The sequence below is a fragment of the Aythya fuligula genome, chromosome 3 (genome assembly GCF_009819795.1).
Source record: "Aythya fuligula isolate bAytFul2 chromosome 3, bAytFul2.pri, whole genome shotgun sequence".
Lineage (NCBI taxonomy): Eukaryota > Metazoa > Chordata > Aves > Anseriformes > Anatidae > Aythya > Aythya fuligula.
Genome location: NC_045561.1, coordinates 4,211,190 through 4,234,774, shown reverse-complemented (window position 1 = coordinate 4,234,774; position 23,585 = coordinate 4,211,190). Strand labels below are relative to the sequence as shown.

Below are 23,585 nucleotides of genomic sequence, written 5' to 3'. Positions count from 1 at the left end.
TGAGAGAGAGCGCGTTGAAAATCATGGTTTTTTGTTTAGCACCTATCCACGTACCACTTCAAAAACTAAGTGGTGAAAACAGTTCCTGCTTTATAGTTACAAAAAAGCGGCAGGTAATAGAAGTTGCCATGTTTCAAGAAATTTTGTATTTAAACGATGATCTTTTGTTAAATTTTGCTATTAATTCTTTGAGCTGCACTCTACAAGAACACGTGTAATTTTATTGTAAAAGGACACCCCAAAGACGGACTCCCTCCCATTGACCTTTTGTATGACACACAGATTTTCTCTGACTTACTTTAAAAAAATCAGAAACTGCCTTTTAATATTACCTCCAACTACTTTGATTATGACGGTTGTCATCCTGCCAAGCCTAAAATGTAGGACAGGAGCTGAAGAATAGGGGGACATAAAATTTACATTTGCATAGCATTTGTATCTGTAATGCAAGGAAGCTATCACCTCTTCCTACAAGTAGGATGTTTGATTAAAATAAATCATAAATACAAGAGTCCCAAGTTTATGTCAGACAACTATATTAGAATTTGAAGTGAGTCATGCCCTTCAAAAGGGTAACTGTTAGCTGTGTCTGTAGTCTCAGTTGTGATCCATCATCCTGGTACTTGCTACAAGGACATTGATGCAAATAGCATCTGTAGTCATTACTCCCTGTAGGACTGCGTATACCTCATCATGGAATTCCCCATCTCGAAGCTCTTTTCTAATACAGAGAAAAAACGCTGTGGCTGGGATTGCACATGGTATTTCAACAGTTGCCACTGTGATTCCTCAGATAGCATTAGAATAATATCCTGCAGCTTGTAATCAATATAGTGCCTGTGCTAGTGTATTTCAGAAATATGTTTGCTGTTAAGCATTGCCCTGCAGGCTTGAGCTCTGTAATGAGCATTTTTCATTTTCAAACCACTTCACAAACATAAAGTAATTATGAAGTAGAGGGATCCGATCCCCTGCTTCGCATACAGCTGGGAAAGAGCGGAGCAGGGGAATTAAGGCACAGGAGTAGAGGGACTGGTTGAATGTGATTTGGAATTTGGGATCTTTTGGCTTCTGTGCTCACAGTACCCTAATCTATTGTTTTGCCTTAACTGAAAGGGAAAAGTAATTTCTTTAATTTTCTTTTCACTTTTGAAGTCAGGAGAGGGGAGATGAGATTTGACCTGTGGTCTTATTGTAGCACAGTTGGTTTTCTGACACGCAGAAGTGTTCTCTAGTTTGTAATTGTGCCCCTAGAAAACAGGGAAAGGGAGTGATATTAGCCACCCGACGGAGTACCAAACCTTCATTGTGCCTTAAATCAAGGAATTTGAGATTGTTTAAATTGGCATTTGTCAAAGGCAGATTTCTAGACCTGGCTCTGCAGTTGTCATATTTTCTAGTTCAGATGTATGTTCAAGGAAATTCAATTGGAAACTGTTTTTATTTATGATTTTATCTGGGTTATTATGCAAACAAGATTACAATATACTTCATGGCATTTTGTGAAGCAGTCTTACTCATACTGTCTACATATGCACTGTAATGAATCACACTGAATTTGAGTAAACAGTATTCCATCAATACAACCATATTTATTTTGTTCAGTGCTGTGCTGATTTGTGGATCACGTTGCTAACAAAGTCTGTATTCTCTCTCCACCATCCCTCTTTCCCCTTAATATTTCTAGCACTGTTTTTAAGATTTTTCTCGTTCTTTTAGGTGTACCAGAGGAAGGATGATAGACATTTTTTGATTGAGTTCCTCTATCAGCATGTAAAAGTGATACATGATCTGGTTCCTTCGGATTTCAACCAAAAGATGATGTGATCCTGGCTCTGCTCCTAAAAGTTCGATACATGTTTTCAAACCTCTTCATTATTTCCTTGACAACAGAGAGTAATTATTTTGACAGAGCATGGGGTAGAGGGGGAGGATGTTTTTATTCTTACAGCACCATATATATCATATATGAAGAATGAAAGACGGGGAAGGGATTTAAGATGCTGAAGAATGTAGATCAGTGATCTTCACTATTTTAGAGATAGGGACTCGGTTTTGGACATTGCATGTGTGTATATGGTTGTGCAGTCACCTTTATGGAGTCCACAGATTGAAACCTGCTCTTTTTAATTTTCCACTGTAGTTGTTTCAAGACAAACAGCTTGGCTTTGGAATTCAGAGGACAGTGAGAACACTCAGGCGTTCAGACTGCGTAAACAGCACTGGTTCAATTAGTTAAGTAGTGTAACACCGGTCTTAATGTGGCACGGTGGTTGTTAGCAGGGAAAGACCTAATACAAAGGCCATTTGAGGTCAAATTTAAAATTTTGGTTAAATGCACTTCAGGTTAATAATTCAGTTAGCATGTTTTTACTGCAGTGCGGAGAGTGGCAGCCACTGTTGGCGCATGCAGAGATAAAATGTAAAGCCTAGATCACTGAACAATTACTAAAGTGAAGTAATAGATCACTGTGTAGGATCAATATGTGAGTCCAAAGAGAAGTGAGTGGGACTGCAAAGAGATGCCCCTCTAAAATGTCTAGCTCCCCAGAGCAAAGCTGGGGAAAGATATGCTTTTGGAAGCTTTTGGCATAAACACTGTTCTTTGGAAGTCTTCAATTTCTTGGTCCTTTTTAATTGTGTTCCGGTCTGGTAGTGTTTCACTGATTTGTTGGCTGATGCTCCCCTGTGCTTACTTTTGTATCTTTCTATTGTTCTTCCTTACCACTGGTAATTTTAATTCTGCTTTTGACCTTTGTTTCAGCCACTGTTAACTCTTGTACTGCTGAGTTCCAGTTGTGGGTGTGACATCTAAGTGATGTTCCTGGGCAGGGCCACATTAAACGAGCCTGCTACATTATTATTTTTTTTTACATAAATAAGGTTGCTAGAGGAGGGGAGTGAAAGCATTTACCATGCACGGATTGAGGACAATCCAGCACTGCAGCGGGTTGTCCAGAGAAGTGGGGCAGTCTCCATTACTGGAGGTTTTCAAGACCTAATTGGATAAAGCCCAGAGCAACCTGGTCTGATTACATAGCTGATTCTGTTTTAAGCACAAGGTTGGGTAGAGACCTCCTGAGGTCCCTGAGTTATCCTCTGGTCTCTCATGTAAGATAAACATTGCTTCTTGGAACCTCCCTTCAAAGTAGTACACCAGGAGCTGCCGAAGGTGGCATTCACGGAGGATTTGCACAAAGCTACAGAGGGGCAGCTGGGAGAAAAAGAGAAAAAACGAAAAGGAGAATTCAAGGTGGAATCTGCTCAAGATTCTCAGATCAGATCCGCTAGCCTTTCCTAGGTATGCTGTGTAATAAGTAATTGTTAGTGAATTCCAGCATTTGTACCAACAGCTTCTTCAGGTTTCTAGTAGCGTTTCATCTGTTCTGTAGCTTTTCCATATTCAGCCTGTGACTGCTTGACTGAGTGCTGAGCTTTAAATGAGGGGCAGTCCTCAGGGAAAGGGTTCGTGATTGCCTTAAGAACAAGTGTGTCATTTATTTCATGTTTTTTGTAATGGATGCTAACTGTATTAGATGGCTTTTTTTAATAATATGCCAAACCAGTTTTCAAGTAGCATCCATTCAGATGCTTTTTTTCATTTCTCTGTATGGCAGATAACTGCTAGTTGCACTTGACTTAGGCTGTCAGAGTCTTTTTCTAGTTATAGTGTTAATAACAAGTTTCAAACTGCTTTTAATGCAGCCTGTTCTGTTTTTAAAGCTAGATGGGATTTGAGGTGACTTCGTTGTCAGTTTGCAAACTGATGTCTCAGAAATGTATGCAGTTTGTTTCAGGGAGATGGGATTTCCCATTTTCTTTTGTGTCACTTCCCAGGTCTCTCCAGCGGCAGACTGAACGCTCATTAGTACTCAGGAATATTAATTCGTTTTAAGTTTAGCCAGATATACAAGTGGATTCTGTGTCACTAGGAACATTTTAAAAGTGGGTGTTTTTTTCTTAGCGTGGAGCTAGTGTTATCAGCAAGAGAAACCTAATTGTGTGCCCATGTAGAACAAAACCAGTCCTTAGCTTTTTGTGTGTTCAGGATTTAAACCTCCAGTGTATGCAAATGCTGTGATCAGAATATCAGCACAACTTTAAGCTTTGCCTGGGTATCTTCAATTGTTTCTCAAACGCAAGAGTTTTTCTGGAAAAAAAAAAAAAAAAAAAAAAAAAGAAGTGTGTGGTGGGGGCTTCTGCATTTGACATCATATGCCATATACACTTGTTCCTTCAAAATGTAGGGTGAAACTTCAGATGTGATAAATGGAGATGTAGAGGGAGGAGCGTGTAAAAGTGAGAGCTTTTTCAAAGGGTTATGGAACAGAATAATATGACACACTAGCTTTGGAAGGATTGTTTTAACCAGCACATTGAAAATCTGCAAGTGGAAGAGGGAAATATCAAAATATTTGAGAAACAAGAAAATTTAGCGTAGCATAACAGGCAAAAAAAAAATCACTTCAAGTCTTTTCCTTTGACTATCAGCTTTTTGATGTCCAGAGTTCTCTGTCTGTCAGATTGTCTGAGGAACTGCTAGAAGTTACTTGGAGAGGGTGTCTCCCATGAAGACCCTCTTTCTGCCATATAATCAACTCTTTTTTTAGATATGTTAAAGATACGTCAAGCTTCCGATTGATGTGATGGAAAGTTGATTCAGTTGTCTGTTCCCCAAAAGCTTACCTGTGTTTCTGTCAGTCTGGTGATGGAAGAATGAATAACAGAGTAAGAAACAGCTCACACATGCAGAGCAGGGGTCTTTTGGTCACTACGTAGAGGGAAGAACAAACACCAACTCTGACCTTCAACTCCTAGATAAAAGCTAAATTAAAATTATAATACTTCCTTGTTGTTCTGATTATTATTTTGTTTTTGTTTTTGTTTTAATTCTGCTAGCAGTCTCAAAAAGTTGGAATTTTGAAGCTTAATTTCAGCTGCTTTTTTTTTTTTTTCTTCTTCCTGGGCATGGCTGGTGACATATAGCGTGCTGCTTGGCTGCTGGTAAAACAGGAAATGGGGTGAGTAATTTCTTTTGGCAACTCTCACATCACATCTACTAGTGAGTCCCCCAGATTGAGAGAAAGGAGAGATACTCTTACTATAACTTTTTTCCAGCATAGCAGAAATGAGAAACCATAAGTGGTTTGCAATGGACCTGCTGAGATATGTACGTTAATAAAAATTTTTGAGCAATTAATGAATTAATACTGTATTTTCAAGATCAAGACAGTTACTTTCATATAAAGGTGCTTCTGCTAACATTGTGGAACATGTCGAAGCACTTCCTATATTCTTGGCTCAGATTTTAACTTACTTTGTATGTTTAAAGCTAATCAGAAGGAAATTCAGAATTAGGATATGCTGTCATTTTGTTTTATTTTTTATTTTTTTTAAATCATCTGCAGCTTGTCGTCTTGCTGTATCTTGTCGTCTGTCTGACAAGTCTTCACCATTTGTCTGTATAAAACATTGTGCAGACAAGAAGATGATGTCTTGTTATGATCCTATTGTTCAGTTTACACAATGCTCACAAAGGATAAGATGGCACCTGGGGTTTGTTTTGTATCCCGGTTTAACCTTAATTGAGGTTTCTTATCTCATTTGCCTTGTGTGGTGTGGTTATAGCTGGGACATGGCATTTCAGCTTGGAGTGCAGGCTGTCTATATAATTGTACAACTTCCAGTCAATCGTCCCAAGAGGTCCCACGATGCCACCTGTGAGCCAGAATTGTTCTGTACACTGACGATGTAATGAAATATGGACCTCTTTGTTTTGCCACCATATCATGTTTAGCTTACATTAAGAGTGACTGAACATTTTTAGTCAGATAATGGTGAAAAGTCAGTTGTGGTAGCAGAAAGATGTTAGTGTGGTGAGAACAAGTTAGTTTTGACTCTGCTTTTTACCCTCGGTGTTTTGAAATAAATGAGTGATTTTTTTTTTCTACTGTGGGACACTCCCATTCCTGGCCAAATGAGAACATGTAGAGCCATTTTGCGTGGATAGGCTGGCTTTGTTGACAAGAGAAAATAAATTCACTTGTCTCAAAGTTAGTTGAAGATACTGGATTATTCTTTGGTGGAAGCCATCCTGAGTGGAAGTACAGTTTCAAAATATTTATAGAAAGCCAGAGTAAAAGTTGATGAATCACTTCCTACTTTGAGACTAATTTAAAAGTCATTGTTTCATTAAATTGCTTGAGAGGCGATTAGCTTGTAGAGGGCACATCTTGCCTGAGTAGCCATTGGTGCCATTTGTATAGGAGGATATGTGCTCTGCTTTGGCAGGTCATAAGCAAGGGGTTTGAAATCACATGTTGGCATTCTTACAGGCATCTGCTTCTTTTAACTTCCCTCTGCATGGGCGAAGATGGAGTGGTAAAGGCCTGGTTTTGTACCTACAGAGTCAGATCCCAGCAAGTTCAGCTGAGGTTTTCACCTGGAATTTTCCCCTTAGGAATTTGTGTCCACTGGAGTTCATGCCCTCCTTTAATGAAGGACTGATTCGTCCTTTTAACAATAAAAAATAAGCCTTACAAAAAGTGTTTTTTTGGTTGTTTACAACAAAGAATATTTTTTTTGTATATCTCTTCCTAAACTTTTCTTTGTGTAGACTCTAGAAAGGCTTTTGCAACTGTTGATCTACCATGAAACTCTGGCATGAGTTTCCTCAGTGCATGTTCTCTCAGACAGGAAGAAACATAATCTGTTTTTAAATTGTTAATGAAAGAAACACTGGCAAATAGAAACAGGGCAAAGCAAGACATCACTTTGGCTGGAACCTGGACAAGAGGCTCCTTAGCAAATAGCACAGGTGCTGCCCTGCAGGATCCGGATACTCAGTTTACTTAAGCTGAACTAGATGTTGATTTACTATCAGAAGTATCCTGGCTCCATCTGCATGTACCTTCTGTCTTTCTTGTGTTAACATAAGTGCTTATGTGACCACCTGGAGAGCTGATGGTCTCACTGATCTGGTTGGAAAAAAAGAAACAAAAAAAGATTTTTGAGAATTGGGGTTTGCTTTAAATGGCATGGTATGATTTATCATGCTGTGTAGCATCCACATGTGTGTATGTGCTTACTGTGAAGCATCTTACCTGGAATCCCTGTCTGGCCTTAATGTTTCCTCAACGCCTTTTTTATTAATTCAGTGCAAAGCTTCACTGCTGTTACAGGAGGTATCGGAGCAGCCTTTCATTCCTTCATGCTGTGATCTGTACGCTTAGTGTGTTAGTCCATTTCATTTGTACACTGCTTGTTTACCTTGGACAAGCTACTTAATTCTGTCTAGAAATATTATATGTCATGTATCTATCTTTGACAGACTCCTGTGAGAGTTATTATTTCTTTATGTATGTGATTCAGAAAACTGGGCCTTTCCTTGGCAAAGGATGACATCGTTCAACTGAAAGAAGCTTACAAGTGGATTATTCATCCCCAGTTGTCGGAGGAGTTGGGTGTTCCCGCTGATGGAAAGGTATTGTATAAATAAAAAAGCACTTTCTTTTGTGTGTGTGTGTACGTGTATAGATAGGTAGAAATATATATATGTATACAATTTTTATCATTAACAGATCAACAAGTTGCACTGCTTTTATATTCACTGTAGGGGGAAGGAGAGCGGGGGAGTTCTTTTAACGTGAAATCCCCAAGTCTCAATGCCAAAGGGTTCAACTTCCATTTTTATACACAGAGATCACTGAGTATACTGGGACCACTGCAGTCTTCTGCTAAATCTCTTGCTCTTGGGCTCCCGCCCTCCTTTTACAAATGAGACTTTTCCAGGATCTTTGGTTTTTGGAGACCAAGCAATGCTTATATATTCCTTCTTTGCTCTCCTATTACTACCAACACTTTTACCGCTTTGTGAGATAAATTTTTCAGGTTACTTGCATGTTAAATACTGTGGAATATATTTCTGAAACATACTAAAGGAGGGAAGACTGGTCCTTGTTGACTTTAATGACTGCTAGAGATAGGCATGTTGGAACCTGCAGTACTAGTAAACAGGCAATAGGAATGTTTTCTCAAACTGTATTTTCAACTTTCAGGTTCTGACTAACATCCCTAAAATGTTTCTGAAAAACATTGACCACATGTGACATTCAGAAGTTGTCAGGAAAATTCAGAAGCACCATCATCTTGACTGTAAAATCTCTGCAAACATGTCTAAAAATCCTGCTGAAGACAAAGCAGTCTGTAGTTTTTACTTGTCATCAGCCGTAGGACTGACCCCAGGACTAGTCTCAGTCGTTAAGTTGATTTGTCAACTTCCGTAGTAATTACAGGTTGTCTTTTCCCAGGAGTGCTAATTGAAAGCATCCCTTTTGTCTTAGTGAAGAGAGAATCACTCAGTCAACCTGAAGATGATCCAAGAAGAAACAAACTTCTTACATACTGAGTTAGCAAAAGCTTTACAACACTTAGGCACTGAGCCACTTCAGACACCATTGTACCATAAAAGTTACTTGTGTAGTACCCTTTATCTACAAGCCACTTGAATATTAGCCAATCTTTTCAATAGCCCTCTTGAGGTATACTGGTATCTGAATAACAGAAGTAATGAGTGTTGTTTGCCCAAGGCCAAAGAGGGAATTGGGGGTAGAATTGAGATTACACTGGAGTTTCTAGTCTAGCTGTCAATCCACTAGGACATGTTGCCTTTCTTTGCCCCAAGGCCATCCAGTCATTGCAAACGAAGCCCCTGACAAAATTCTTCAGTGGTGACTACTACAGGGTTTTTATCTTTATTCCACGCTAGGCACTGCTCTCCCAGAAGGTGTGTTAAGTTTAGTGACCGTAATAGGCTTTGAGCATATACTGTCTCTGACTCAATTCCCCCTGTGCAAAATGGGGCCAGTATCTATGATGTGTAGGTCACTCATGTTATTGAAGTGCTCTGAGATCATCTTTGGGTACTTCAGAAATGCAAATGCCATTATGGCACAAGTTTTAATGTCTTTCTTTAGACTGTGTTGTAGAATAAGTGGATTACTTTCTCTTTTGCCTACCTCTTTACTGTTTTCCTAGTATTACAATAAGTATGCTTGAGAATATCCTCCTGGTTTGTTTAACAAAGTATTACCACCCCCACCTTTTTTTTTTTTTTTTTTTAATTTAGAGTTTGTTTGAAGTTAGCGTGGTCTTTGCTCACCCAGAAACAGATGAGGAGTGCCGTTTCCTGTAAGTTTTGATATAAATAACAAAAGATCTTTATCTAAATATTGTGCAACTTTGTTGGTTTGGATTTGCTACAGATGAGAATATGCAGTGTTTATAAACTCGAACGGGCCCTGCATTTAAACTCCCTCATATTCAGATAGAGCTGCAAAGCTTAAAGTTATGCCACCTCTGTCTGGTTAATTCTGTGCTTTAAAGCCAATAAACAAAATCATCCAGAATTTTGATTTGGACTGGAAGGATAACATTTGGAAAAAGTTGTAGAATTTCAGCCCTTTTCAAACTCTTCACCCTCCTCAGCATGGCTGTATCATTTCAAAAAAATAAACTCAAAACACATAGTTGAGGGTGGGGGAATCTTTTTGAGGTCATGTCTAGGTTTTCCTGTTCTCATCCTGCTCATGGATGGGAGGGAAGGTTTAGAAGTGGGTTCATCCAAATTAGCTGCTTGATTAAAACAAACAGAAGTTCCCTGGCCACCACATACAATCTTTGTCCTAGCCCAACAGGACAAAGATTATTTTGCTGTATAAATCCTTCTTTAACACAAAGAAGCAAAATATTTCTGTGAATTTAGCTACCGTTGAATCTGATTTCTCAAAATCTGGCAGTAGTATATTCTGGATAATTAGGTTTGCTCTTCCTGTTTGCTGATGCTTCCTGGAAAAGTTGAGTTTCACTCAGTGTCATCACTTGTGCTCCTACGACAAGTTAAATCCTAACAGAGACAGAGGCTCCTCATAGAGCTTCTGATTTCTGCGTCATGTAGTGACTTCATCCCTGGAGACGAGATATTTCCTTTGCAGCCCTTATTGATTTCCCTCGTTGTACCTCTTCTGGCAATTTGTGAGTGCCCCGTCTGCCACCTTCTTAGTTTTCAACAACTACGTACTCAGTGGCAGACCTAGTATTAGGAACAAAGTATTATCAGCATTTGCTGAATTTCTTTCCTTTCCAGCATCTTAAAGACCAGGCAAATGTAAAAGTATTAGAGCCAAACTGCATTTTTACCCACATTCCTACAAAAACTCAAAAGTTCCCAGCATACCTGTGTTCTTATTTACTTAATTTTACTTGATCAGTTCTTATGTCCTGTAGTGCTCTTCTTTCCTCTGAAGCATGGCAGCTCTTATTTTCATCTCATCTTCCCTGTACCTTTTTTATGACCTTCCAAAAACGTTGATGCTGAGCATGTTGTGATGCCAGTGTTGGTGCTCCAAGAGGAATAGAAGGGAATATTGTAAATAGAAGGGAAAATTGTAAAGAATTTATGTTCCACATTCCAGCTACTCAGGTCTATTCCATGTGTCTTGACAATATCCCTTTATTTGCCTTCTCTTTGTGGCATACTTAAACAGCAATTGAGATTTTGGATGTTCTTCTGAAGTAACAACACAGTCCCTAACTTAATTTTGTGGTAGTTTCTCAGGTGTCAGGACATTCCCCATACGTGGAAGGTTGGCTCTGGACGTGTCTGGGGCAATGTTTTAATTTCAGTGTAAACAGAGAAATTTGGTAATTGTCAGAGCTTTAGTAATGACAGTTGTATGGAAGCAAAATTAAGACCTTGACTCAACCTGGAGAAGTTCCCCCAGCTCCAAGTATGCTTTTGGAAGGGATTTCCAAGTATGACATCTGCAATTTCTCCTCTTGTGAGCTGTTTTTACAGAATCATGTGTAGCTATGTGTGCCAAAATGACTCTTGGTTTGATGTGGAAGGTCAAATTGGCTCTTGTTAGTTTATATTTGGAGATTTATATTTAAATTCTGAAAGAGGGGATTTGTGATGCTTTGTATCACAACTGACCAGGAAGGCTGCTTGTACAGAAACTGCAAGAGGTCAGACCTACTTCTTTATAGCCTACAGTAGTTATAAAAGTGTTGAAAAGCACCGGCAAGAATTGATAAACTGTGTTGGAGGCTAGAAACCATCTCTTACTGCATACACAGAAATCCACTAATAGGAACAATAATTTCCTTTACAGTACTCAGAAAAAATGTTTCACTGACTCGGCTTTCACTTTTGTGAAGCAACCAATAGTTTCCTTTTGAAGGGGCAAAACACAAATGGTATCAAATACCTGGGGTTACTTTTTTCTGTAGTAAGCTGAATTTTCCTATCCAGAAGCAGCAATTTGTGTCTCTGGCTTGGATATGTTTAATTTTGCAGTGTATGTTGTCTAAGAGCAGGAAATACAGATTTCAAGATGTCAGCATACCTTGAGCAGAACTTAAACATGGATCATAACATTTATTGAGAAGGGTTGAAAAGGACTGAAAGATAAACTTCTCATGTGCTTTTCCATCCCATCTCAAAACTGAGGAACATTAGTGTTGGTCAGAGCAAGACAGGCTTACGCAGCTTTGTGATTTATCTCTAGGTCAGGCAATGCACACTTTCCACCATTTGTGGCTTAGGATAAAATTGATTTAAAAATCTGGTCTGTGCTGAACTGTGGAAGTGAGATGCTGGGCATACTGGGATACAAAGACCATTTACATGCTATGCTTGTCTGTCCCTGATTTTTTGTTTTGTTTGTTTTTTGCTTTTTCTGTAAGAGTAGCAGCTAATTTTCATCTCTCTATTCAGAGCCACAGCCTGTCCGGATTGTTTCAAGCCAGCAAAAAACAAACAGGTAGGATCTCATCATTGTTGTATTTTCTTTCTGACATTCAAAATTTCACAGCTGTAACTACAGTGAAGAACTTACCTGGGTATTCAGTCTGTTTAATGTCTGTTCTTCCTTCATCAGGAACGTCCCAGAATTTTCCGTTGTCTGAAAATAAAGTCATCTCCTTTTATTCGCTTAACATTTCTTTTCTTAGGAGAACTACGACCTTGTTACTTTTCTTTAGCTCATTAATTTTCCAGATTGTCCAAAGGAATACTTTTAGGACTGTTCTCTGTAAATACATCCCTTCAGATGTAAGAATTTGATTCTCATGCATTAAAAGTAGCATAAAATACGATCCTCAAGCTCTCTGTAGGTAAAACAGTTCAGATAAGTCACATTGTGAAGAGGAGACTCCGCAGCTGAAAGAGAATGATCACACCAGAGTTTTCACGTCCTCTGATCTGAATGAAAGACACGGTACATCCAGGGTGGTTTTATCCTGTCTACTTCTGGAGCAGGGGAAGAAAGAAAAGGGACCTTGCCACTCGTTGCATACCCTGAGCACACACAATCATTGAGAGAAAAGAGGGGGTGTAAGAATAAAAAGCAGTTGGAGATAAGCTGATAGGAGTAGGATGGTGGGTGTGATGCGAGGGAGAACAGGTAACTTCTGTCAGCAGCCTATGAGAGGCCTTTTGTTCCTTCTGGTGAACAGTCTGCCGACTTTTGGTGGAAGCAGTCTGACCCTGGAATTCTGCCTGCTGTACTCCACCTGACATGGAATACACACAAGTCTTTTTTTAGAAGTATTGTATTGTCATAACTCACTGCTTGCTGCATGGCTTTCCTTTAAAAGGGGGAAACCCCCCGTAAGGAGCTAAACCAGCAGGGCCTAGCTGTTGAAACCATGCAGGCAACAAGATGTAGGGGAATCTAAAGGAAGAAATAGAGCCTCTGAAGAGCCATCAGAGGCTCATCCTTACAAAGAAGCTGTGCTTGAAGCTAGCGTCAAGGGCCGTGTTAATCAGAAATGGTATAAAAGCTGGATCCAGAGTAAAAAAATTGTCATCTACTGTAGATGACAATTTAAACATACAGTTACTTTAAAGGTTTTCCAGCTCATCTGTCCTATGAGGAAGGAAGGTACTTTTATCTGTACTTTATCTCTAGTTTATGCTTAGGTAGAGAAGCAGCAACTTTCCTGAAGGCATCCAGGATGTCCTGGATCATCAGAGCAAGAACTTGAATCACCCCAAACAGCAATTCAGTATTTTTTACTGTTTTTCCAAGTCCTGAAGCTGAATGAAAACATGACTTTTCAGTTCCTTTCCACGTACCAGTGCTCTTCCTGAAGTGTTTAGACTTACGGTCTGGATGGGCGGACAGCTAGATGGGTAATAATCCACGTGAGTGGGCTTAAAGGGTAGTGGTTACTGGGTGTCATACTCTATCTGGATGCCTGTGATAGTGGAGTACTGCAGGAGTTTGTCCTGGGATCCCTCCTTTTGAGCATCTTTATAAAAACCTGGAGGAGACTGTAGAGTCTATTCTCATCGAGTTTGCTGATGACAACAAATTGGAAGGACTGTTAGATACACCTGAGGGCAGAGCTGTAGGCAGGATGAAGGAACGGGCTGCTGCAAGCCGTATGAAATTTGGCAGCATCAAACACACAGTCTGACACCTGGGAAGGATTAAACTCTGTCAGCAACACGGACTGGGGACTGCCAGGTTGGGAGGCAGCACAGTGCACGGTAGAAGATGGAGAAAAAGTGGCCATAAGGTGAAATGAGAGGTTCAAAGTAGATGCAAGAAAAAAACTTCACCATGAGGACAGTCAGACAGTGGAGCAGGCTACCTCCAGGGAGGGTTTGCAGGCTCCATCCCCGGGGGATTTCAAGACCCAACTCTACAAAACCCTGAGCATATAAGTGTACAACAATAATCATTATGTTCTGATCTGTAAGCTGCACTAATTATGTTGTTTTCATGTTGTGAGTAAAGCTACTTGGATATATTTAGGCAAAATTACTTGTTGCTCTTTGTTGCCCTGTTAAGGTTTAAGGTCACAGTGAGCTCTCGCTGATACAGAGTTTGTAGGTATAAGAAAACATAAAACATAAGTGAAAAAAATGTATTGTGAGAAGTGTCTCGTGTGTGTGTATTAGGGTTTCTTTCTTTTTTAGGCATATCCTTTCTTAACTTCTCTTCTTGACTCATTTTTTTATTTCACTGTGCAGTCTGTTTTCACTAGAATGGCAGTTATGAAAGCCTTAGAGAAGATAAAAGAAGAGGATTTTCTCAAGTAAGTATATACTGAAACTAGTTCTTAGTATTGTTCTTTTGTATAGAATTAGGATGGGGAGGAAAATATTAGGTGGGTAAGTGGTAGTAAGATGACTATAAAAGAACTAATTGTTTAAATTCCGCTAGTGTATTATTTGAAATGTGTTGCATTTTCTGATAATAAAATATAATTCTTGATTTTTTAGTTAAAGCAATGCTTGAATTAAGCCACAGGAGATGGAAAACTGGACAAACGATGCAAACGATGGTCTTCTTCCCATCAGTAATATTGCTTCATTGTTTTCATATCCCAGGAGCACCACAGAAGAGCAGCTGTAGGTCAGGGAGTTGCAGTTCTGCTTGGTGCTGCCGGCAGTGCGTCACTGCAAGTCTCTGGGCTGGCATGGGGTTTAGAATGGTTGGAAGTGAAAACAGCTTATTGCAGGATTGCCAATCTCACACACTGAAACAAATCTTTATGTGCATCCTCAAAACCACAGGAGAGATTTAGAAATCGTGGAACTTCCACCCGTGTTATGAACCTGAGTCTGTAAGGCAAACTTCTCTTTACAAGAACAACATTTTTCCCATATTTCCAAAATGGTAGGGGTGGGTTGAGCTTTAAGAAAACACCAGACAGTGTAATATGGTTAAAATAGAGGAACAAGCAAGCAGCAAAAACACAAGCAGTAGGAAGACATCAGTAAACATTTTCTCAGTAGTTCACTATGTTTAAATGCCCTAAATCTTCACAGCTCTTTTCTTTATTCATCTCTTGCTATTCCAGCTACTAATGTGAATACTGAATTTATACTGTAGCTGTGTTTTTAGTACCTGAAGCCATTGTTTTCCATGCCATTATTACCAGGGTGATGCTCTGTTATGTTCTGGTATTACTAGTTTTTCTCAATCTTTCTTTTACAGGCATTTTCCGTGTCCCCCGTGTTCACCAAAGAACCTCTGTGTTGCGCTGGAAATTCAGTGCAATAATGGTGCAGTTTTTGTGGCTGGTAAAGTGATCCATTTATTTGCTGCTCTGTTGTCTTAAGCGTAACTTTGTAATGCTGCCACAAGAGCCAGGAGACTCTTGCTATCTGTTGACTCCTGTAATTACTTATAAGGAGCAAAGAATTAAATCTAGCTCTATCTAAGGGTGGACTTGGAAAGGGGAAGAAATTATATTGGTCTTGCTTCCTGTCTCCTTGGGATAACCCTTATCCCTGCAAATGCTGCAATTGCAGTACAGCCCCTCACGATGAGTGCATGGTTAGGGAAAGGCATTTCCTCACTAGATAAGCTGTCAGCAGAGCTGTGCTGTTCCTTTGCTGGGATTTTGAGTTGGATTTAGCAGTGTTCACCATCTGGATTTATCTGCATATTACTTCAGCCAAAACTGTTGATCTTCATGAAATTAATTAAAAGTGAAATTTTGGAAATCTTAGCCCCCTCCAACCCAAGGTAACATATGGAATAATTGGGTAAGGCAGGTAGTGCAACAACATTTGATGTCCCTGCATTGAGATGATTCTACAGACTTTTCTGTCGTTGCCTATAAGTGTATCTAACCTTCCCTAGGCCTGTGTATAAACAACCACATATTTAATTATACACTGACTATTAAAAAATACAATTATAAGCCTATATGCTATGTTTAAAAGGAGGGTAAAAATCCTGAGTAAAGGAGAACTTCAAATGAAAAGAAAAAAATGTGAAATTGAGTATTCTCATGGCAGGCCAGTTGGTGTTCTCTATATACCTGTTTCTTATTTCTAATTACCAATTAGACAGTTAAATATACATTTTCATGAAACCAAGATACCTGATTTCTTTTAGCCTTTTCCAAACACCCTGTTTTGTTGGGTGGTTTTATCATGTATGTAGAAAGACATAGTCAGTTTTCTGCATGTGATTGAATTGAATTTTGTTTTTGTGTTTTGTAACTTATAGATTGGGATGTTTTTTTGTTTGTTTGTTTTGTTGTTTTTTTTTTTTTTTAGGGTAGTGGTGGTGTTCCAAACAAACAAAAAAACCACAACCCTATAAACTCTAATTTATAAAGAAAATCCAGGAGAATTTCTTGAATACAGTGCAGTTTTTTGTTTGTTTGTTTGTTTTGTTTTTGCTATTACAGCAGTTTAATTGAGATTTGGATCTTAATTTGTAAGCACAGTTTCAGAGTTTGTGTCACCCTCTTGACCTTACCTTTGGTGTTTACTGATCCCTTCCCTCTGCTACTCTTTTTTTTTTTTTTTTTTAAGTGTTCAGGAGAAGCTGTCAAATTGAGAAATACCTGTGTTTTTTTACCCACTCTGGCTCAGATCAAAAGCTAAAATTATTAGAATGGGGAGTTGAAAGAAAAAAAATGTATTATTTTCCTATTTCCATTTTATGGAGAGAGAATTTAGCAATGTGAAGCTGACTTCTGAATGGTTATTCATAGTACTTTCATTATTTGCCCCATCGAAACAGTATTAGTCAGTTTCCCCATTTGTTTGTGTGGGTTTTTCTGCAGATCAAAATGCAGGAAGGAAGTGTTGTTAGAAATAGGAAAGTATGATACTGAAAGCCAAAAAAATGGAGATGACAAAGACACAGGTACCATATGCACAGCTACTTTGAACTCCTTTTTTTGTTTCATAAATGCAGGGTTTCGGTTTGGAATATGTTAGTGCAGGGGGGTTGCTCGTTCTTTTTGAATGAGCTCCCTGTTTTGTACATATTTTCACTTATAAAACCTGTCAGCAAGAAAGCTCATCTTGGTCGTCTGTGTCAGGCTCGTTCGTGGTTGTAGCAGCCCTCGCGTCGCGTGCAAGCATGACATAATACCAGACTAGGACTGGAATCAGTCAGAGGATGGCAATCTGTTTGCATAGCAATGTTCCAAGGTTCTTGAAATTTGCACTGGTTTATTACTGAGGTATTTTGCTAGCGTGGTTTTCCTTGTAACAAGCCAAAGCATTGTAGTTTGGGTTTCTTCTGTTAAACATTCAGACAAGGCAGAACTTGGATTGAAACCTGAACTATTTGACAGAAGGATGTGGGGGAACTTGTTTACTTAGGACGTAAATAGATTGGTGAACAAGCACATATATATATATTTGTGTATATACATATATCCTGTTTATCTAGTGAGGATGTATCAAGCTATACCTCAATATATAATACTGATTTCATTTATTTATTTATTTGTGTAAAAAACACTAGTTCGGCTTGGAGGAAATTGGCTCAATACCGTGCTCTGATTCAAAGAATAATTATTCAGAACTAAGTTGCCTCAAACTGGGTACTTGGATCTCTGTTTTTTCCTTCTCAGTTGTGTTCGTCTTTGTACAGTTTTGTTTATATGCTTCTCATACCTGAGGGTTTGACTGCAGCAATAGGTTCTCCACATGTGCCTTTAAGCTGGTCGTCTTGGGTGCTGAAACACTTGCAGGTCCAGGAGCATGAATTTGTTGCTGCAGTGCTCTTGCTGTAAAACAAGGTTAAGTGTCTAAAATTATTTTCATGAGGCTCCAATGGAAGTTAAATGCATTTTAATATGGAATACTGGTTCTTTTGTCCATTACTTAAGAACACTTACAGGTAACATGCTTGTTTGTACAGGAAGGTACAATAAATATTCAAGGAATTTACCTCAGACTCCCTGGATTATTGATGGGGAGCGAAAGCTGGAGTCTTCAGTGGAAGAACTGATTTCGGAGCATCTAATGGCAGAATTCAAAGCAGACAGTAAGTGTCTAGGAGATCTTTTACCATACATATCTCTCATTATTTCTAGAATATTTTTTCTTAGTAGCTACTCACTTAATACAAGAGTGTAATGGAAAACACTCTGTTTCTTTATCCCTCTCCTACCCTTCTGAGCCAAAGCCCATAAGCTGTTTTTTAGCTATGGCCTATGAGTAACTAGATGATTGTATTTCATACAGTATCTTTTATCCTTCTAAAATATCTCCTCAGCTGATCTGATGATGCAAAAAGTCTGCTTTTATGTGGTAGTATTTTTGTCTCGTAACAGTTGGTAATTCATTCAGTGACTCCTAATGAGGAGGTTTTTGCCACGGGCATTCCATAATATCTGCCTAGCCTTCAACCCCTTCATGTTTCTTACCTTGATTAATTTATTTTCTTCAGTGCATAGAGTTCCATAAGATAAATGCTTATCCAGGGATTATCCAGATGAAATAATCATTGCCTGTCATTTGTCGCCTGCTAGACTTGGAGACATAGAACGCCCAAGGAAAAATTGCATTACATATTAGTTTAGAAAAAAAGAGTTTCTTTCCCCTTCTTTCCTCCCTCCCAAGAGTTGCTATGCTAATCTGAACACTAGAAAAATTCTCAGACTATGTCTTCAGACCAATTAGTATGTAACACCTGACTTTAGCTTGCAGAATTACCACAGGTGACCACCAGAAATGCTTATAAGTAACGGTGAGGAGCAATATAAACGTACAGGAAGACTGTTGTCAACAGGTCAAGGGAGGTGATCTTCTGCCTTTTCTCAGCAGTGGTGTGACACTGTCCTGGGCCCAGTTTGGGGCTCCTGTGCGAGAAAGACACGGACATGCTACACTGAGTCCAGCAAAGGGCTGTGAAGTTGATAAAAGATCCAGAGCATGTTTTGTCCAAGGAGAGTCCAACTAAGAAAATTCTGATGTTGTGACAGAAAAAAGCCTTCAGGACCATGGAAACATTTTCTCGCTGTTATTTAGTTGTCATTACATGACTGGAGAAGTGAGGGATAATAAAAACTAAGAAAATCTTTGTGCTCTTGTCTGTTCCCTATAGAGGAAAAAAAAATAAAAGTGAAACAGTTTTTCAGAGACCCTTTATAGTGGAGCTGCAAAGTTACTATTTAGTGCAAGGTTTGGTCTCCCAGTCCATCTTCAGGCAAAGCTTGAAGATAGAAGGGGTGTGATACAGGAAACTAAATATCCAACAATACATGTTTGTAGCTTGAAAGACAAAAACAAAAACAACCAACCAAACAAACAAAAAAAAAGTGGTTATCTTTCAGATTGGACCTGAATTTTCTTCCTCTTCTGCCCAGGAGAGCAGACTAGGAGAAATTTCTCTGAAATCTTTGGAAACCATTGGGTGTATTTAAGTTCCGTTTTGGACGAAGACAGCTCACATTGATTGGCCAAAAAATTAGGAGTGCTTTTCAAGAAATTAATGAGCATGAAGGAATAAACAGAAACTGTTTCCCTCTTGATTTGCTCAAATACAGTGCAGGCTTCATTTTATAAAGTTAACTATTTGAAGTATATTTGCAAACAAATTTAGAATATCTCACCTTTTAAAAGCTGTGGAGAGTATTAAAAATGTAAAGTAAAATCTCATCTCCCTTGTTCAAATCTGTTATAGGCTTTAATTTTTCCTCCTCTGGAAGAGAAGATGTGGATGTACGAACACTAGGCAATGGTAAGGCTTGGAACATCTCTTGTGAAGCACAGAAACAAACAAAATGGAGCTACCCTGATAGGTCTTGCTGACTGCTAAGTGCATAAGTGTGTGACTGGGCATGCTTTGAAGTTTTATGGTGGAAACATTTTAGTGATATTTATGTATTTCTTCCCAAAGACTTCATAGCTTCATAAAAAGAACTGAAAGAGGAGACCTTTTTCTGTGTCCCTGGCTGCATAGCTGCATGGAAAAGCAGAGCTTGTTACGAATATTTTGTTTTATTCACTTCCTATTTTTAAAACCTTTATGCCAGACAGATTCCTGTCTTGTTTTCTGTTGGGTCCTTGTGCTTTGCCTGTCACTGGGGAGTGGGGAAGCCTTGTTTTCTTTTTGAACTTGGCTCCTTTCTAAAGGTCAGTATTGGAAAATACTCTGAATCTACTATATCCAAAGGAGCAGGGGGGAAGAAAAAGTGAAAACTAACAATGATACATTCCAGTTCCTGTCTGATTGGGAGTGTCGTTCTTGGCATTGCTTTTACTGGGGAGCATCCCTGGCCCTCAGCACAGAAAGCGCAGCTATTGCAACAGATGTTTAGCTGAGGGAGCGGGATTTAACATCATCCTGCACCTGGGCATTGCTGTAGGTGACAGAAAATAAGCTAATTAACTTTTTTTCTTATTTTATTTTTTAATTAGCACAGACTTGTACAAGATGTCTTCTGGGAAGTCGTAATTTGCACTTATTGCTGATACTGGGGTTTAGTAGCCAAAAAAGTCCCTTGTTTCTTTCCTTCCATCTGATGTTACATCCCTAAGCCTGCAAGTTCCTATCCCTGTTTGCATAACAGCAGACAGCCTTCACACCTTCCAACCTTACTGCATAAATTCAAACGTTAATTTAGAACAACATGTTTTTATGTTTTATGACTGTGCATGTTGCCAGGAAGGCCCTTCGCCATTGAGCTTGTGAATCCTCGTAGAATACATTTTACTGCTGAGGAAATGAAGGAACTTCAGCAGGTAAATCATTTGCACCTCCCGGAACTCATAAAGCATGTGTTTCTTCTCTAAGAGAGCAGTTTTGCTAACTGATTCTTTTTTTAAATATCACAGACAATTAATAACTCGTCAGACAAAATACGGGTTCGAGATTTACAGCTTGTCACCAGGTCAGTATTTATCATTGCTGGCAAGGGATTTCAAAGTGACGCTTTGGGAGTTTTGCAAGCGTTCTTGCTCACAGCATTATATAATTATGCTTATGTTACATGAGTAATTAATTTCTTTTATTTAGAGAGGCAATTGGTCGTATGAAGGAAGGTGAAGAGGAAAAAACAAAGACCTATAGTGCCTTAGTATGGACAGACAAAGCAATACAGAAAGAAGATATTGCATTTCTAGATGATATCAAGGTATCTGTAGCTCTTTTTTTTTTTTTTTTTTTTTTTTTTTGTTAATTTATGTAGTACCTGTCCTGGTGTCTTAGGGGAGATTTTATATACATGCACCCATGGTCATACCTCCTTCCTGTGGTTGGTTGGTTTGTTTGATCGGGGTTCCTTCTGCTATATGACTTTCATATCTCCTTTCCCTTTCCCCCTTCTCACTGTTAGATAGTCTGTTACAAGTGTAATAGCAGACCAAATAATAAACAGCAGGGAATGGGAGGGGGAAATCTGGCACCGACGCCTCTTTCTTTACCTTAGATTGTTTTGTTTAAGTGAAAGGAATGGAGATTGCTTCTTCTGCAAGCTCTAAAGCCATTCTTCCACAGCTGCAGCAATTAGAAGTTTGTAAGGTCTATGGAAAATAGTGCAAAAAGGGCTAACCAAGTGCTCAGTGTAGCAAGCGTGCTGTGTTAACGAGAACTTCCTCCAAAAGCTAGTCAGAGGGACAATGCTGGTGGGGGAATGTCTTCAGTTTTTGTTGTGTTGCACTGTTGTCTATGGGTCTTGGCCATGAAATCATTCTCAAATTGAAGCTTGAACCAATACAGTTAAGGGAAACAATTGTTGTGAACTGGTTTTGTTGTTTCCTTTTTTTTTAAGTATGCCTACCCACTTGCTGAAAGGTTGCCTTTCAAAGTGCGGCATCTTATCTGGGGAAGGGGATGAGGGTAGGGAATGAGCTTCTTGAACGTCTATTCTGAGAACTTTCCACCCCCCCCACCCATTATTATTTCTAGAGGGTTGGCTGTAGTTTAGACAAAGCATTTTGTGGATGGGATTTTTATTTTATTTTTGATTGCCTGAGGCTCTCAGTGAGGTTTCAAATCCTGGAGTTATTCCAGCAAACGACCGTGGAGATTTCAAGGTTATTCCTCTGTATATGTGATTCCATTAGTTTGTGTTCATATGAGGCCTTCTCGTGTAGCCTCTGAGATGGCTGTCCTTTTTTCTTTCCATAAACACGAAAAAAATTAGTCTTTCCTCCAGAAGATTACTCAACTCCCATAACACAATATAAAAAAGAAAGATGCGATTGGCTAATGGGACATTTGATTTCATCTCAATCTGTGCAGTGTGTTGCATATTTCCTTCCTCGTTTATTTTGTTCCCTCTTGTAATAGGAATTAAAACTTGACCAGAAGACACCTCTCCGGGTTCTTCACAGAAGGCCTCTGGCCGTACGATGTCGGATCATTCACACCATGAAGTCTGAGTACATAGATGAGCATCACTTTCGCCTGCATCTGAAGACTCAAGCAGGAACGTATCCTTAGCTGCTGTTACACAATGCATTTACGAAACACCTTGTTGATGAGAGCAATTCAGGCAATGGGAAGTTTCCTGCTTTTATCTCTGCAGTGTTTCTAAATCTCTGTTCTTCAGCAGTCAGATCTTGCTGATGTTTGCTTTTATGTCAGAATTTCACATGGGCTTTCATTCAAAAATGCTACCAGTTTGTGCATATTTTGGCGGTGAGCAATCTGATAGATGGAAAAGTATCTGATAGCTATAAAATGTATAAAAAGCCAAGAATTAGTAGTCTTTATGGATATGAGCTTAACACGATGTTAAGGATAGTCGTAACAGGATGTTCACTTCAATTTAGATTAGCAGTAGAAAAATATACTATTTTTGCTTTGAGTATGTTTTTTCATCACACTATTTTTTTCCATTTTTCCCCCTCCACCTTTGGAGGCCTTTATGGCACAGTGCACCTTTCCTTAGCCACCCTTTTTAGCTACATTAAAGAATTTGTGCACGGAGACTTTGGAAGAACAAAACCAAATATTGGCTCCCTATTGAACAGAACCGCTGACATTCTGGAGTTGGATGTAGAAGTGAGTTCTTCATTATTTATCTGTCCTGGCAATTAGTAATGTAGTTGCATTTGTGAGATGCTTTCAATGGAATCGCTCTAACCAAATCAACATTTCTTACCTCAGTTAATAGGAAAGATGACGTTTATGCAAAGATGATGGTTTGTACCACACTGCCACATGCTTGTGTCATGCGACAGGCTTCCTCTGCTGAGTTCGTGTTGGGCGAGGGATGGGAGGACAGAGCAGGAATTGATGACACCTATTATTAGGACCCATTGTAATAGAGCCTTTTCTTTTTCTGTTCTGTTTACATCATTTCTTTTGAAAAGGGGGGCGGAGTAAAAATAGGAGAGACTTGACTTCCTCTTTCAACACTGGTTCAAACTAAATATCTTTATTCACTTGCTGGAGTCAGATGATGTAGATATTGACTTGTAACTACAAAATTTGTTTTGGCTAAAAGAATGTATGTGGAGATTTGAATTGAATATTAAACCTGGTGGTTTGGCAAGGTCTATTTAAAACGTGAATTTTCACATTGAGTAGCCGGTTACCAGCATGCTTGTTGTCATGTGTTTCTGGAAGACTGCCTATGTGTTAAATTTTGCATAGCAGACGTGCAGTTTTTTGTGTACCTGTGGGGGGATAATACAGAAAGAGAGCTTGCAGGGGGCGCTGAAAACAGGAGCATTTGAACCTGGTGCAGGCTGATCAGGATCGCTCTCGCCCGGATAGGTGTCGCTACTTTTATGGGACGCAACTATGAAGGATGTCTAGGGATTCTAAAATAATTAGTCATCGTGCTAGTAATGCAATTTA

At 39.1% G+C, this 23,585-nt stretch overlaps 1 protein-coding gene across 2 annotated transcripts in view; it reads left to right on the top strand.

Annotated features, from left to right (window-relative positions):
* The window catches only part of PUS10 (pseudouridine synthase 10), a 34,502-nt gene that overhangs the window by 7,014 nt on the left and 3,903 nt on the right, over positions 1-23,585 (top strand). For both annotated transcript variants that reach the window (XM_032183634.1, XM_032183635.1), the window contains exons 5-17: positions 4,987-5,021; positions 7,372-7,483; positions 9,128-9,189; positions 11,777-11,822; positions 14,042-14,106; positions 15,012-15,097; positions 17,691-17,816; positions 19,458-19,514; positions 20,442-20,518; positions 20,612-20,667; positions 20,793-20,910; positions 22,068-22,210; positions 22,685-22,784. In XM_032183634.1, coding sequence (XP_032039525.1) covers positions 4,987-5,021; positions 7,372-7,483; positions 9,128-9,189; positions 11,777-11,822; positions 14,042-14,106; positions 15,012-15,097; positions 17,691-17,816; positions 19,458-19,514; positions 20,442-20,518; positions 20,612-20,667; positions 20,793-20,910; positions 22,068-22,210; positions 22,685-22,784 — 1,083 coding nt within the window. The remainder of the gene's footprint in view (positions 1-4,986; positions 5,022-7,371; positions 7,484-9,127; positions 9,190-11,776; positions 11,823-14,041; positions 14,107-15,011; positions 15,098-17,690; positions 17,817-19,457; positions 19,515-20,441; positions 20,519-20,611; positions 20,668-20,792; positions 20,911-22,067; positions 22,211-22,684; positions 22,785-23,585) is intronic.